The sequence below is a fragment of the Carex rostrata genome, chromosome 12 (genome assembly GCF_964058835.1).
Source record: "Carex rostrata chromosome 12, lpCarRost1.2, whole genome shotgun sequence".
Lineage (NCBI taxonomy): Eukaryota > Viridiplantae > Streptophyta > Magnoliopsida > Poales > Cyperaceae > Carex > Carex rostrata.
The window spans coordinates 2,644,441-2,660,548 of NC_135929.1; the positions used below are offsets into that span (position 1 = coordinate 2,644,441).

The 16,108-nt window shown below is 33.0% G+C and overlaps 1 protein-coding gene across 2 annotated transcripts; it reads left to right on the forward strand.

Annotated features, from left to right (window-relative positions):
- The first annotated feature begins 9,223 nt into the window (after window positions 1-9,223).
- On the forward strand, window positions 9,224-15,668 carry LOC144563302 (plant cysteine oxidase 2-like). 2 transcript variants are annotated; one of them, XM_078312753.1, is made up of 5 exons: window positions 9,224-9,487; window positions 11,620-11,738; window positions 12,430-12,592; window positions 14,566-14,775; window positions 15,230-15,668. In XM_078312753.1, exons 1-5 carry the CDS (start codon window positions 9,322-9,324, stop codon window positions 15,349-15,351), a joined length of 780 nt encoding a protein of 259 aa, XP_078168879.1. In that variant the 5' UTR covers window positions 9,224-9,321; the 3' UTR covers window positions 15,352-15,668. The 2 variants fall into 2 exon arrangements, with proteins under 2 accessions (XP_078168879.1, XP_078168880.1); XM_078312754.1 differs by having other exon boundaries at window positions 9,227-9,487; window positions 14,569-14,775.
- Window positions 15,669-16,108: the final 440 nt, after the last annotated feature.

Here is a 16,108-nt window from a genome sequence, read left to right on the forward strand (position 1 = left end):
CACATTAAAGATGAGAAGATCTAACAAACTCATGTAAATTCTTTCGTAACAAATACAAAAGGGGAAAAAAATAGCTTCATTTATTAGCCGAGTTTATGTTAATTTTGTTTTGATATTCAATTTGACTTTTAATATGTTTGATATTAAATTTGTATGTATCTGTCTTTGGAAAAAAGAAAAAAGAAAAAAAAAACACAGATACGATCCGACTCTTACGTAAAAAAAATATCACGTATTAAATTTTAAATGTTAAATCCAAATCATAAATGTTATTTATTTTTAAGAAATATATATTCATTCTTATAGGAGCTCCTAAGATAGGAATATGAAATGTGTTGATTGGCTTATCAGTTCTCCATTTGTAATTTGGGACTTGGAGTTGAACTGTGGAAATTTTTTATTCATAGAAATTGAAAAAAAGGTAGAGAGAGAAACAGAACGAGTACAGTATTTGTTATATTGATAGAAAGATCGGTACAGATTCTATCGATCTAAAAAATCAGAACACTTAGGATAGGCAGAATTCCTACCCATCCTAACTCTTCTTGAATTTTCTGTGACACCGTCTTCAAAACAAAAATAGCAACAGATCAATTCTTGATCTTCTCAGGCACCGTCTTCACAGAAGATCCGAGATAAGTTAGGATGGGTAGAAATTTTGCCTATCCTAAGTGTTCTGATTTTTTAGATCGGTAGAATCTATACCGATCTTTCTATCAATATAACAAATACTGTACTATTTCTGTTTCTCTCTCTATCTTTTTCTGAATTTGTATGAATAAATAATTTCCTTGAACTGTTGGTGGCAATAAAATATCAAGTGGTCCCCACGCATCATTAATTCGTTGACTCATTAATGTGAGTCCAGATCTTCTACATTACCTCACGATTGCGTATCCTGTGAGATATTTCAACTTTTGAGTTGATGAAATGCAGATTATGTTTTAAATGGTGTTTATATATGGGGTTGTTCGGCAATAAAGAATTAAGAGTTTAAGGAGTGCTAAGAAATTGATGTTCGGTTGTCTTAATCCGTGGATTTTGCTAAGGAAGCTAAAGATATGAGTGCCTTAAAGTCCGAGCAGAGGATTAAGATATGAAAAAAAAGAAGCTAAAGGAGGTGTTCTTAATCCGCGCTAAAAAACCGGTGTTCGGTAGGATTAAGCGGCTAAGGAAGTTAAAAGAAACGGATTAAGCCTTAAGGAGGCTTAATCCTTTGTTGCCGAATGGCTTAAGATTTATGCTAAACAATTCAGATTTTTACACGAATCAACTCATTGCTTGAGTTGAGATATCCCGAGGGATGCGGATTCTGAGTCGAATCCGTATCACCCCATGTAGCTGAGGTGTAAGTGTTAAATTTGGACTGTTCTTTTTACTTGGCACGAATCTTAAAACAGATCCCCTATAGTTCTAAACTTCTAATAGGCACTAGATCTGATATGAATCAGCTAAGATTAATTTGAGCCGTCTATTTTATTAGATTGTAACTCAGGTATTGGGGGGACACATACTCTTATGAGTCCGCATCATTTGCATTACGCAAAAGAATATTTTTTTAGTTAACGCATTCTGGCTGTCTGATTTTAAATTAATGTGAATATAGTTAGCACGGATTTTAAAACAGATTGGACGGTCCAGATTCATTAACTAAAAAAAAAAATTAGAGTTAATGAAGAGGATATGAATTCACAGATTCTTACCTCCCTGTTTCATTGCTTGAGTTTGAATACGGACTATCCCATCAGAATTAGGGTTAATTCAATCTGAGTTTGTAATGCACGTGCTCTTTAAAATTCGTGCTAATATATAACAAACGGACCGGATTCAAATTCTTTAAGATTCGTACCTAGTAGGAATTTTTTTAGGAAAAAATAAATAAATCGAATTTAGTATTAAATGTTTAAATTTAAATAAATTAAAAATAAAAGACCGTATTTTAGAAGTCCGGACAAAAGTAAATTTAAGGTGAGTATATGGTTAAAAAAATCATGAAAAATTGTTCTCCAAAAAACGGATATTTAAAGTTTCGTGCTTCTTATTTTCAATAAAAAAAAAAGTAAATTTGAAAAAGAGGTGAATATGCTTATACCCAATTTTTTTTATTAATATCCAAAAAATCATTTAATTCGTTATAAATATATTTTTTTATCAATAAAATTTTTAGTAGACATATTAAATCACTAATTTAAAAAAATATATATATCGCTGCAAAATACGCAATTACGTGTTGTTCAATGCTTACTTGTCTGTCTAATGCATCTTCAAAACTATTTTTCCTCTCTTTATCACTAGTTCTTTCTAATAAAATTATAACCAGTACAGATTTACAGTGATGAAGATAGGAACCACCTCCTATTTTTTTTTTAAAATTATGGGTTTGAAATCAAACCACTCAATACATTTTCAAACTCCTGTATATATTACGGATGATTTTTCTACTTTATGGGTTTCAAATTCATAACCTCTTACAAAGAAGCCATGTGCCTTTGTCACTCGACCAAAGGCAAGTTTTTCACCTCCTATTCTTAATTATGTAAGAAATGACATCAGTTACAGAGTAGATTAATCTGTTCATCCCAATGCCAATTAATTTTATGAATTTCTCCTCAAACTTCGTTCAGAAAAAGTAATACATATTTTTTTTTTATAATGATAGTATCCAGAACAATCTTATAGTCAATTATATTTTGGAACTTTTTTTTTTCAAACTCTAAATATCAATATAATATAATAAAAGCCAACACAATTAATCCCATAAAATTATATAGAAAAATACAAACATATGTTGAAAAGAATTAAAAAATGTGAGATAAAATCATAATAAATAAACTGTTAGAATAGAATCGCATCCATGATATTAATGATAGGTATCTCGAGACTTAATCCTCTTTATAAAATATAATTTTTTGAGTTTTTCAAAACTAGACTACAATTTTTATACTGTCACATCCCGAGACAACCCGCCACGTATTTCTACGTAAGGCGTATTCACATCACATACATTATCAATAACAACATAATAAAGCCACATTTCATTACACAAGCATAAGAGTTTTCACAAGCGATCACGGCGGACATGGCTAGTAACATAGACATTGCCATGCCTGCTTAATGTATCAATATAGAATCATGGAAACACAAATTAAACAACATGTGACAATTTATCAATAATATGTCTTCCCGCTTAGTCTCACTCTTGTCATTGCTCGAATCCTTCCTTTTCGTTACCTAGAACCCACATAAAAATGGAACGGGTGAGAGATTGAACCTTCTCTTAGTGCGGAATTTAGTTCCAGTCCAGAGTTTATAAAACCTTTACTTATATTCACAAATATGATAAGAAATAAAATGCATATGTATTCCCTAATGCAATGCACCTACTACTATTACATCTATTTCATATTCTTTTCTTATTTTTCCTTGTTTCTCCGACCGCGAAACGCCCGCCCTACGCCAGAAGAAACCACTTAATTTCCTTGTTTCTTCGACCGCGGAACTCCCGCCCGACCCCGAAAGAAACCGCCAACCCAACCGTGGAACTCCCGCCAGACGCTAGGGTTAGACCCGTGACAGGACCGCTTTCGCCTACAGTCACGTTAACGAGGGGTCCAGTCGAACACTAGACCCAATGTATACATCCCAATATGCAAGTATATCGGCCCCTGTTCAGTTTCCTTATTCGTTCATTTCAAAACACATTTGTTCAATCACACAATTTATGTCATGCTCAACACATCTTATTCATGCAAGTCCATTGGTCAATATATAAAACCTATCATTTCATGCAATTTATTTATATCTACTCAAGTCATACGAATGGTTCGAAAACAATATGCATAAATCCAACTAATGACATAATAATAAACAGTTGCATGACAATAGGCAAGTAAAATATTTTTATAAAATCTAGGAAACCCGCACAATAAATTCTGGATTGTCTCTTACGTCTCCTAAATCTTTAGAAGACACACCTAATAATTAAACATACTTCTAATCAGAAATACTTATATTCACTTGTTGTCATTTTCTAAAATCCCTACACACTACTCGTTATTTTATATTCATATATTATAATCCTAACTCTTAATATTGTGTATAACGAAGTTAGCCAAAATATATTTAGTGTGGAATTAATTACAAAATTCTCTTGGTTACATAGATTCAATTATTATATATAATTTAGAAAGGGATTTCTAATCTTTATAACTGCTGAGATTTATTTTGAAATCTATATATACAAATATAATAATTGTGAGTAAATATGAAAATCAAACATTTATTTATAATTTTAATAACGGAATATCTATATTATATGCATGCTGAAAGTGAACTAAAATCTATATAAAAAAATATTCTTAATATCGATATTAAATTATTAACATTTAATTACACTATACTTATAAATTCTAGATTTTTGTCTACTTGAAGAAATACTTAATTACAGATTAAAATTTCAGATTATAATATATCTAGATAGAATACTTACTAATAAAAAGAATTTCTAGATTTTTATATAATTGAAGAAAATATGTATTAATGAAGAAGAAAAAATCCAGATTTATAATAATCGACTTATTAATGAGGTAATCTAAACTTTTCAGATTTTAATTAAAAAATACTTATTCATAAATGAATACAATCTAAGAGCAAAAATTATCCTAACTAAATATAGATGAAACTCCATATCCTACTTGATCAATTCGGGCAGCAAAATAAAAGAATCTTCTAGTACCTTAATGCAGAATTTCCTCAAACAAAAGAGAACTTCAAGTTTGACAAGGTTACGGCTTGCGGGTATTTATTTGGTGGCTGCGAGGGAAGACAGCAGAGGAAAAAAGGGGTGCAGCCGGGATTTCAAAGGGGCGGGATCAATGGCAAACAGGGGGATCTGTAATGTAAATAGAAGGGGTTTCTCCTTACACCTTGTTTGGATGGAGAGTAGAGACACCTTGTTTGGATGGAGAGTAGAGGGAGGGAGTGAATGAAAATGAACAAAATATTTCCGTTGAATCGTGTTTGGTTAATAAAATTATGTCGGAGGTGAAAGGTTTAAGCTTGTATCATTATGATTAATAGAATTGATCTCTCTCTCAAATTAAAGTGTAATGGATGAAAATTTTTTTTGTTACAAATATTTTTAGAAAAACTGACACAAATGCCTAACCCTATATCATACATATATAATTCTCATACAAGATTTTTTCCTCAAACCTACAACAGTCACTGAATTTCTTATTAACCTCCTAAATTTTAATCCACCAAACAAGAAATTAGACGGAAAGGAAAATTAAATTTATTTTCTCTCATTAATCATCCAAACACAAAGAAGTTAAATATGTTAATCTTACTTTCTATTTCATTCTATTTCCTTCTATTTGTTACCTCTCATTCCTTCCTCTACTCTCCATCCAAACAGGGTGTTAGGGTGCGTGACTGAGAGAAATTAATGGGGTTGGTTTTAGAAATTAATGGAGGGATTTAATTAATTAGAGGAGTTATTACCATTACTTGGTATGAGATTTAATATTTGGATGGATTTAAAATGTTTCCAATAGTGAGATATATTTCTAAATATTGGTGGCTGTGTTAGCCGTGACCATATATAGTTTTAGTTTATTTATATATGGTATCCTCATTATATGATTTATTTCTATATAATAATGTGAAGTGTATTTCTTAATGAGCTTTACAATCTTTCTATTTTATTTTGTACGTTTTTAACTTTCTAATATATATATATATATATATATATATGAGATAGGCTAATATGCTTTCGGTAGCATATGGGCCGAAATACACACGGTCCAAATTTGAAATTTCAAAATTCAAAAAGTTGATTTGAACCGTTCATCTTGTTCTCCATATTAATATGTGCTTAGAGACCAAATTTTACATTTTTCTGAATTTTTTTACTATTTATTAAGTCACATTGAAAATTGCTGATCCAACGGTGGCTTAACAAAGCAGTAAAACCGTTGGATCAACGATTTTCAAAGTGGCTTAATAAATAGTAAAAAAATTCAGAAAAATGTAAAATTTGGTCTCCAAGCACATATTAATATGGAGAACAAGATGAATGGTTCAGATCGACTTTTTAGATTTTGAAATTTCAAATTTTGACCGTGTGTATTTCGGCCCATATGCTACCGAAAGCACATTAGCCTATCTCTCTCTCTCTCTATATATATATATATAACATTGTTCAAAGTAAACAAAATATTTCTTATTTCTATTATATTTTATTTCTATATACTATATACAATAATCTTATTATTTTTAGAGGTTGGCTACGGTGAGTTGCGAAGTAAAACAACTATTTTACTTCACGATCATATTTTGTGATTTTAAAGTTCAAAACGTCGATCCGAACCGTTCATCTTGTTCTCCATATTGAAATGTGCTTGGAGACCAAATTTTACATTTTTTGAAATTTTTTTACTATTTATTAAGCAATTTTGAAAGTCGCTGATCTGATGGTCCAGAAAATTTTACTGTTTTTTACTGTTCACAGCAAAACAGCAATTTTAAAAAATGCTTAATAAATAGTAAAAAAAAAATCCAAAAAATGTAAAATTTGGTCTCCAAGCACATTTCAATATGGATTAAACATCTAACGGTTCGGATCGGTCGTTTGAACTTTCAAAATAAAAATACGGCATGAAATAGAAACGCGTTTTACTTCGCAACTCACCGTAGCCCATCTCTCATTTTTATATAGTTTCTTTGTTTTGTATACGTTAGTAATTTAATTTAGTACTTTAATTACATGGCGTTACAATACAATAAATAACCATAACTCACATCTAAATGTCAGTTTTTCATCTTACAAGACAAGTCTAATATATTTTATGGAAATTAAACGAATAAATTTAAATAATTATAAGAATTTGCTTTTGGTCTAATGGCAAAAACAATACATTCCGGAGTTTACAAATCCAAATTTTTTGTGGATATTAAAACAGTTGGTGGTTTAATCCCCAATTTTACTAAATATAAATAAATATAGAGGAGGGATCAAGTTACAACACTTGAAAGTTACAACAAAGTTACAACATCATTTTTTTTTCATTTTCAAAGTCCAAATCGTCGATCCAAACCGTTAGATATTCAATCTATATTAAAATGTGCTTGCAGACGAAATTTTACATTTTTTGAAATTTTTTTGCTATTTATTAAGATGGGTACAAAATTACTATTTTTAATGGTGCAGAATTTTAATAAAAACAGCGATTTTGTACCCATCTTAATAAATAGCAAAAAAATTTCAAAAAATGTAAAATTTGGTCTGTAAGCACATTTTAATATAGATTGAATATCTAACGGTTTGGATCGACGATTTGGACTTTGAAAATGAAAAAAAATGATGTCGTAACTTTGTTGTAACTTTCAAGTGTTGTAACTTGATCCCTCCTCATAAATATAAATCATTACTTGTGATTTTAATAATTTTGTACATATATCAAAATACTAGTATATAATTTAACCTGAATGAAATAGACAAAATCTCTAAATAACTTTTGTGTATTGAGATTTGAGATCATGTACATATATATAAATTTTTAAAATAGAAGGACAAGTGCGGTGAAATATACTCTGTTTCAATTTATCCGATTTATTCTATCCTCAATAAAATCCCTACAATTTTAAAGAGGGAGATGAACTCGTGAAAAATGCGACATCAATTATTGCGGTCCGACATAAAATTTATGTCAGTCAAGTTGAATCTGGTCTGTTTTGTTCTATATTGACACAAATTTCTAAAAATTTCGTGTATTACAAGTTTGCGACACAGAGAATCCGAACTCAGCCAACATATCCTATTATCCCGTGCTCCTGTACATATGTCAATGTCATAGTCAATTTTTAAACATAATCCATATATATACTAAAATATTCACTGGTGGGCTTCCAATCTCTGTTTGTCTTCCCCTCTGCTTGCCAGGTACATTTTAACATTAATAGTATTATATTAAGAGTGAGTCTATGTTACTATGCATATTACGATTTGTTACTGTGTTACGGCTCTATATTCGAGTTTTCAAATCCTAACGGTCGATTCGAACCGTTCATCTTATTCTCCATATTAATATGTATTTGGAGACCAAATTTTACATTTTTTTTGAAATTTATTTACTATTTTTTTAGATTTATTGAAAATCACTGTTTTTGGATGGTTCAGAATTTTCAGATCAAGTGATTTTCTAAATATCTAAAAAAATAGTAAAAAATTTTCAAAAAATGTAAAATTTGGTCTCCAAACACATATTAATATGGAGAACAAGATGAACGGTTCGGATCGACCGTTAGGATTTGAAAACTCAAATATAGAGCCGTAGCACGATAACAACCCGTGATATGCATAATACCATAGACTCACTCTTATATTAACGTAAAAGATTAAAAAACTATTATCCACGTATATGGTACAAGCGTTTTATAGTACAAATATACAGTGTTACTCTAAACAGCTCCAAATGCACGACACATGTAATCTTGCAATACATTATCGTAAGAACCAAATTATTTCTTAGAAAATAAAACGAATTATCAACCGAATTTTATTTTCTGACATAAAAAATTAAACTATTAACTTATGTGATAAATTACTAAAATAATTTCCATGGAGTTCTGAATTTAAGTTTCAATGAATTTATTTTACAATTTATATATATTGAATTTATATATATTGAATTTATTAACGTATAAAGAAAATAATATATTATATATATTGAATTTATTTTACAATTTAAAATTTAAAATTTGAATTATTAACGTTTTAGTAGAGCAGAGTTTGATGGAGATATAAAAAATAATGACGTTTAAACTACTTTTATTTGCAATAGAAATTGCAGGGGAACAATCAACTAATCAAGATAAATAGGAAAGGGATGAATAAAACCAGAACCCAGAGGCAGTATTTGGAAAATAAACAGCCCACAGGAAATATAGTTTTGTTCCACCCGATCTCTCTGTATCTAGAGCTCTCTCCTCTCTCTCATGGCCCCTGGTTTTGTACTTCCACAACAAATGGTATACCGCCTCAAAAATCATCAAAAAAACCCTTTCGCATTCTCCCCTTTCTCTCTCATTTCCTTTCCTTTTCTCATAATCACTCTCAAATTAATCCCCGATCTTCATCGCAATCCAAATCTACTTCCAAATCCCTCGGATTTAATTCCCTATTCAACGCTTTATACAACAAAACCACAAATAGAAACCTGTGTGAGAACGTAACAGCCTAGACTCCAAGTCTCACTGTACAACTCTCTTGGGTTTTAGGATTCATCCCTAAAATCCAGTCTTGTTCCTTCTCCACTTATGAGGTTTGAAGGTTCTTCGATGAACAGCAGGAGGAGGAATAGGAGGAAGAATAAAACAGCTACTGTGCAAGGCTTGTATGACATGTGTAAGGCTGTGTTTGCCGAGTGTGGGCCTGGCGTCGTGCCGAGCCAAGAGGATGTCAGTCGTCTCTCTTCTTACCTTGGTAATTTTAAATTTGTCCGAGAAGTTAGAACTTTGCAATAAGTGGATTGTTGCTTGCAAGTATATATACTTTTTGTCTGTGCTCAATGATTATGTGGCTCTATATGCTTCTGGATTACGGCATGCTATACTTGTAAGGTTGTCATGTAATCTATCTCATGTCCTAGCTCTGTTCAATTAATATATACTGGCGGGATTCATGAATCTGTGGCCTGTGGGATATATATGCATCATGTTTGACTTATTGGTTTGATCATTGGCATAGTCTGACAAGGCAATAAATTAAGGCTAATAATCCAAGTCATTTTATCGGTTCCAATCATAGATTGATTGATGAAGCGTTTTGTCATGTGCTTGTGTTCCAATAATAGATTGATTGATGAAGCGTTTTGTTGTGTTCTTGTTTTGTACTATCATGCAATGAATATAACAACAACAACAACAACAACCAAGTCTTTAGTCCCAAACGAGTTGGGGTAGGCTAGAAATGAAACCCAATCACAATCAAACAATAAAGATAAGTAATAATAAAGTAGTCATAAAATAAAAGTGAAAGTGAAAGTGATAGTAATAATACTAATACTAATATTAACTATATTCTACCTAATCGTAGAGGTCAAAGTCCTAAGCTTACATCCTAGACTCCAACTTCCTATTCCTATGACCTAAGACCTATAATACTATCTCTAAATAATCCCTAACCAGCACTAGGTCATGGTTCTGGTACGTGGATCGCTAGCTTCCACGCGCTCCTATCCGAAGCCGACTCCTTAGCTATATTTCCACTCCTTCAAGTCTCTTTTTACTGCTTCGTCCCATGTCAATCGTGGCCGACCTCTGCCTCTCCTTGTGTTTTCGATAATGCAATGAATATAATGCATTATCATAATCAATTCTATTTCAAGCATTTTACTTTGCATAATATTGTATATTGAGACAAGGAGTTCCGGTGCCACAAGTTGCCACAACTTCTCTTTTGCATTTTTTTTAAAATCTAAATCTAAACGGCAAACCGAAATTGTTGATCTATTTCTCTTCATGACTGATTCAACGTGCACAACTTTGTTATTTTTGGGGGACAAAAGACGAATGCGCTAATTATTGTTCAGTACTCCAGTGTGGTTAACTTGATCTGTTCATTTTATGACTCTTGATCTTATGCAACATAAACTAAAAAAACTTATAGAAATTTAAATTACACATCACTCTTTATGAAAAACAAGGCAAATGGTTAGAGAGGTTGTGGTGTCTTGTAGCAGCGATAAGTGGCACTGAAATCATCATTTAGATGGTATGTGGGGTTAGCTAATTTTACACAGCAATAGATATTAGCTTTTTCTTTCCCGTTTCTCTTGCTTTGGGGGGGGGGGGGGGGTTACAGCTACGGGCTTTGATTCAACTTGACATGCCAATACCAAGTATAATAATTTTTCTCCTGGAGTTTCGGGTGTGGATGTCAGGGTTCCACCATGTGCTTTTGTTCAAGATGTTTATGCTGAGTACAATTGAATCTCCCATTAAATATGGAATTTTAATCTACTGAGTACTGGCTTGATCAATAACTCACATCATTTACTTTAGTACAAACTTGCATAGGATACTTGTTCATGAACTTGCACTAATATATGATAATACACAAATGAGACTTTTATTTTACAATTTTTGAGAATTTGTAATTTTGATGAGTGCCATCCTTAATAGTTGTCTGTACGGAACATTTTGACAATATAGAACTGCCCATCTCTGCATGTTAGAGACATAAAATCAATCGCCCTTCTATTTGCCAGAAGTAATAATAAAATTTCTTCCTAGTAGGAACAATTGCAACCTTGTCAAAATTTAATGAATTGGCAAATTGGATCTTGGCTTAGCATACAACATAATTAAAATTGTATTTATTGTTACAATCTACCTCGTGATATATGGACGGACATAAATGATAAATCCTTGGTCTTGCATAGTTTACCATTCATACAGGGGCAAGTTCCTCATTTGGTAACCGAATAGTCGAGAAGATATTTCCATGCTCTTCAGATAACTTGTCTAGATGGAAATTTTGATTTCTTCCAATTTTCAACTATTTTTTTAATTTATGTTTGTTACTAATTTTATTGCTAAACTTATTTGGTGTAGAAAGAATGAAGCCTGAGGAACTGGGTTTGAACCCAAATATGCAATATTTCAGGCACGTGAACTCTGATTTGCCTCCACCCGTTACCTATTTGCACATCTATCAGTGCCCCAATTTTTCGGTAAATTGTTTATACCTGAGTTAATTAATTTACTGCAATCTGAAATTTTCCCTAAAAGGAAAAGGGGTTTATATGCCCCTACTTGCTGGAATATTTTCCTGTTTATCCCTCTTTTCATTAAAATAAGAATATTGTGTCCCTGCTTTTAAAAGAAGAGCTAAGTTATATCTGAAATCTAAACACATGCGTTCACATGTGTTTGGTGAACTCATTACTTCGAAAAGAGGGATATTATTGATATCATTTACAAAAAGATGAGAGACAAAAATGAAGAATTTCACTTGCTGCCAGTTTGGACTAGGATGAGTAGGTACTATGGATTATTAATCTCAGATATTGGCGGAAGCTTGTTTTGTTTTCTTGTGGAATTATAACAGATCATTGGAGAAGTATTATAATCCTCTTAAGTTTTTGGTCTTTTCTTCTTGTTGATTTAGATGAACCCAATTTACCAGGTTTATATGAAACCTGTCAAAGTGAGTACCACTTCTGGTACAGTTGTCCCGGTAGATCTAATAGTTGCCCTGGTAAATCTTATTAGTTTGCAACTCCTGTCAAGTGCTGGCATCTGTCACTGCCTAACTCTTGTTTACCGAGAACTGTACTAAACTAGTAGCTATGTGCTAAAATTCAATGGTGTGCTGGAATTTTTAAATGACATATCCTCGTAATAAAATAAGTATTTATGCAGATTGGGATATTCTGCCTGCCTAAATCGGCTGTTATACCGTTGCATGATCACCCTGGTATGACTGTCTTCAGTAAGATACTCTTTGGTTCCATGCACATCAAGTCTTACGATTGGGTCCTGTCCTCTCAGCCCTCCGATGAGTCTGCAACTGTTATGAATGGCGGTACTGTGCTGTTTCTTTTCATGCTTTTTAAATGGTTTCTGATTAAACAAACATAAACTTAATGGTGATAAAATTGAGAAGCAGGGTTTGGGTGGGGGGTAATTTTTGTTTTGTCCCCATGCAGAACACAAAGTTACCCGATTCTGTTTATATAAGAAATGTTCCAATCTGCTCTTCTTTTCTTCTTAGTAGAGAAACATTAGGTTTGCTTTTGTTTTTTTTTAAGTGAGGCTGAGGGTGTTGGTGGTTGACATTTTCCTTTTGAGGAAACGTTGGTTGATATTTCACTGTCTTTCTTTTCTTTTATGAGAAAGCTGTTATTTATATTACTGGTTTTATCGATAAAGAAACTAAATCAATTCTATAAATACATAGTAGTAAATAAAACTCAGTTTTAGTCCAAACTAAGCTACATAGCTGATTCAAAGTCCCTAATAGCTGGTTCAAAGTGGCACACTTGCATGAAACAAAATACAAAGAGGCTTCGGGTTGTGACTCTGTATCATCAGGTCTTCAGTTTCACTGTCGTCTAATGCAATGGCCTCCTACACCAGCCGTGTAGTGGTCCTCTGACTGTAAGGCCTTTGATTGGCTTAGGTGTCTCTCCCTCGTATGTTAGCCTGTTCCATTCTCCCCCATACAAAGCAGAAATACTGCACACATAACCAACTCTGTTTATTGCACACAATTCCACTTCTAGGTTTGTACAAGTTTTTCCATGGTCCTCCATTGTGTTGGTGCTTAACCTCATTCCCCTCTCCTTCTGATAGTCCCAGATCCTCTTAGTTGTCTCACAGGAGGTAGTGGTAACATCAATTAGCGGCACAAAAAGAGCATGTGTTTTTTTTTTCACACCCTTTTTTAATTATCTCTGGTCAGAATTCTCCTTCCTGACAAGCTATTTGAAGATTTTTACCTTTTAGTGTTACAATGGAGGAAAATAGGCATTTGGATTCTTCCACTTTTTGACCCCTTCTGAAGTTTAGGAATATGATGGATCTAATGGTCTAATGTCCCTTCCATTTGATGAAATGGATATAGTCTAACATCATGTTTCTCTTAGGCCTCATCTTATGTTGGGGTTTTGTGCAATTGAGAAAAGTTGTTGGTAAAGTGTTGCTGGGAAGCTTCTCCTAGCTGATATGGGTCCCATCTTTGAGTTTTTTTGCCCTTATTTGCTTTAGGTTTGCTAGTGATATCTATCCAGAAGAGAGATCTGTGTTGTGGTCCCCTAATTTTCTCTTATTTTACCTCATAAGCAGACTCATTAATTGCTAGGATTTCTATATTTCCACCACCACTTGCCAATTAGGGCCTTGTTCATAGTGTGGAAATTTGGCGCACACTTGTACCATGCATACTCTACATACTATTTGTGCTGTTTAGAGATGTCTCGGTAAAAGCTATAGCACAAGCTATTGAAGTTGTAGTGGAAGCTATGCTACATAGTGATTTATATTGAATTATGAGTTTTGAATAGTATATAAATATAATTTATCAATTAATGCCAAAAGGCTCAATAAGTTGTAAAATCACAACAATATATTATAAAATAGGGGGGGGGGGGGGGGGATATAAAAGGAGAGAAGATGATTTTAGATGTTACTATATCATTCTGCCGAGTATTGAATGGTGGATTGGTCAGGGACGATTTGTTTAGCATTTTGATAGAAATCAAACCACAACTCTGTGGATTTTTTTTCTAGGAACATTGGACTCGTTATTCATGAATTAAAGACCGCTTATAGGGTATGCTTGTCGCATTATCAGTCTGCCCCCTAGGTATAGGTATTGTTTTGCTGAAGGTTTATTTCGTTTTTCCTATGTCTTATGGAACTGTCTATGATTCTTATTTTGACCTTAAACTTTTTAGCATCTCGGTAGGATATATCTGTTTTAGGTTTCAGGGATATTGTATGGAACCTTCCTACTGCGAACTTGTTTATTTATGCCTTTTTTACTTGTGTTCTCAGCAGAGGAGAGATTGGCCAAGGTACAAGTTGATGCAGTGTTCAATGCACCATGTGCGAATTCGATACTGTATCCAGAGACAGGTGGCAACATGCACTGTTTTACCGCAATCACTGCATGTGCTGTTTTGGATGTGCTGGGCCCACCGTACTCCACCGAAGACGACCGGGACTGCACTTACTATGATGCATTCCCTTTCTCTACCTTATCTGGTATACTCTCTCTCTCTCTCCCATCCTTGCATAGGTGCATGCTGCATGCACAAGATTGACTGGTATGGTATATAGCACTTGCCATAAATATGCAATCAAGCAAGCCTCTATTAAGCCCATTTATATCTTTGGTAGCATAAGAATTTGTATTCCAAGTATGTGCGAGCAAGCCTCAATTTCACCAGGTCTATATTTCTTTCCTTCTTTATAATAAAAACAGTAGTTTTTGTTGCAAATGTATACCCTTTATAAATTTAGTTCAAGATTTACAGGGAGGACTAAGAGAAAGCTTTTAACAATCAAAGGTACAGTAATGCCAAAACATGGTAAACTGATAAATTGGCATGGATGAGCCTTTTTTGTGTTTGATTGACAAATTTGCACCAAAACATGATGATGGCGAAACTATTGCATTAATATTTTTGCTGAATTGTACTTCTTTTTTTTATGTGAGATGGTACGAGTGTGCCTAGTGAAGATGGAGAGTATGCATGGCTAAGAGCAAAGAGAGAGATACCGAGCAGCTTCAAGCTTGAGGTGGGCGAGTATGATGGCCCCACCATAACTGAGAGGTGATTAACCAATAATCATAACTCCGCCATTGAACTCTTCTTCCAAAGGGGAGAAATCCTGGTTTTGTCAATGTAGATATAATACCAGTGAAAGAAATAGTAAAAAGGCTATGGAGGGTAATTTAGGAAACGAGTCTTTTTTTGATGGGGGGTGTAGTGTGACTGTGACTGTCTAAAAGGTGTTGACAGCAATTTTTTTTTCCCCTGTTAGAACATTCTTTTTCTTTTTCCATATTTTCTTCATAGATGTTAAACTGATATTATGTTGAAAGATGGTCAGGATGGTAGCTGCATGGATAATTTTGATAAAATTTATTTTGTTGAATTTCTGACTTCTGAGCTTACAACCTGATTAACGATTCTGTATGTTAGTGCGTCGCCTCTGCAGTATACCTTCATTTTTTGCTGTATTTTAAAATCATTGGAAAAATATCATTTGCATAAAATATACCGCATGTAATAATCATAGATATTTTTGTTGTGAACGCGAGGTTCTTTTTTAGCTTAACATCTTACATGCTTGCGTGTGTTCTTGTAATTGTGTGAAATTTTCTTTTATATTGAGCGCTCAGTCGGTGGTAGAATTTTCAATGAGAGATGGAACAACCCATAGTTAATTATTTGAGGTGTTAAAACACTAACCATGCACGATACCTATTAATTTAATATGTATAGAAGGATAATCTATGTAATTAATACTTACCCCCAGGATGATAATCGATAAGATCAAGTATTGACTTGAACATATAATGTTACGCTGA

What these genes read in the sequence shown, in the direction of transcription:
- LOC144563302 (XM_078312753.1), top strand. Translation starts at nt 9,322, where the DNA reads ATGAGGTTTGAAGGTTCTTCGATGAACAGCAGGAGGAGGAATAGGAGG. An exon ending in TCGTCTCTCTTCTTACCTTG is followed by an intron (nt 9,488 to 11,619) that starts GTAATTTTAAAT and finishes TATTTGGTGTAG; the next exon opens with AAAGAATGAAGCCTGAGGAA. An exon ending in ATCAGTGCCCCAATTTTTCG is followed by an intron (nt 11,739 to 12,429) that starts GTAAATTGTTTA and finishes GTATTTATGCAG; the next exon opens with ATTGGGATATTCTGCCTGCC.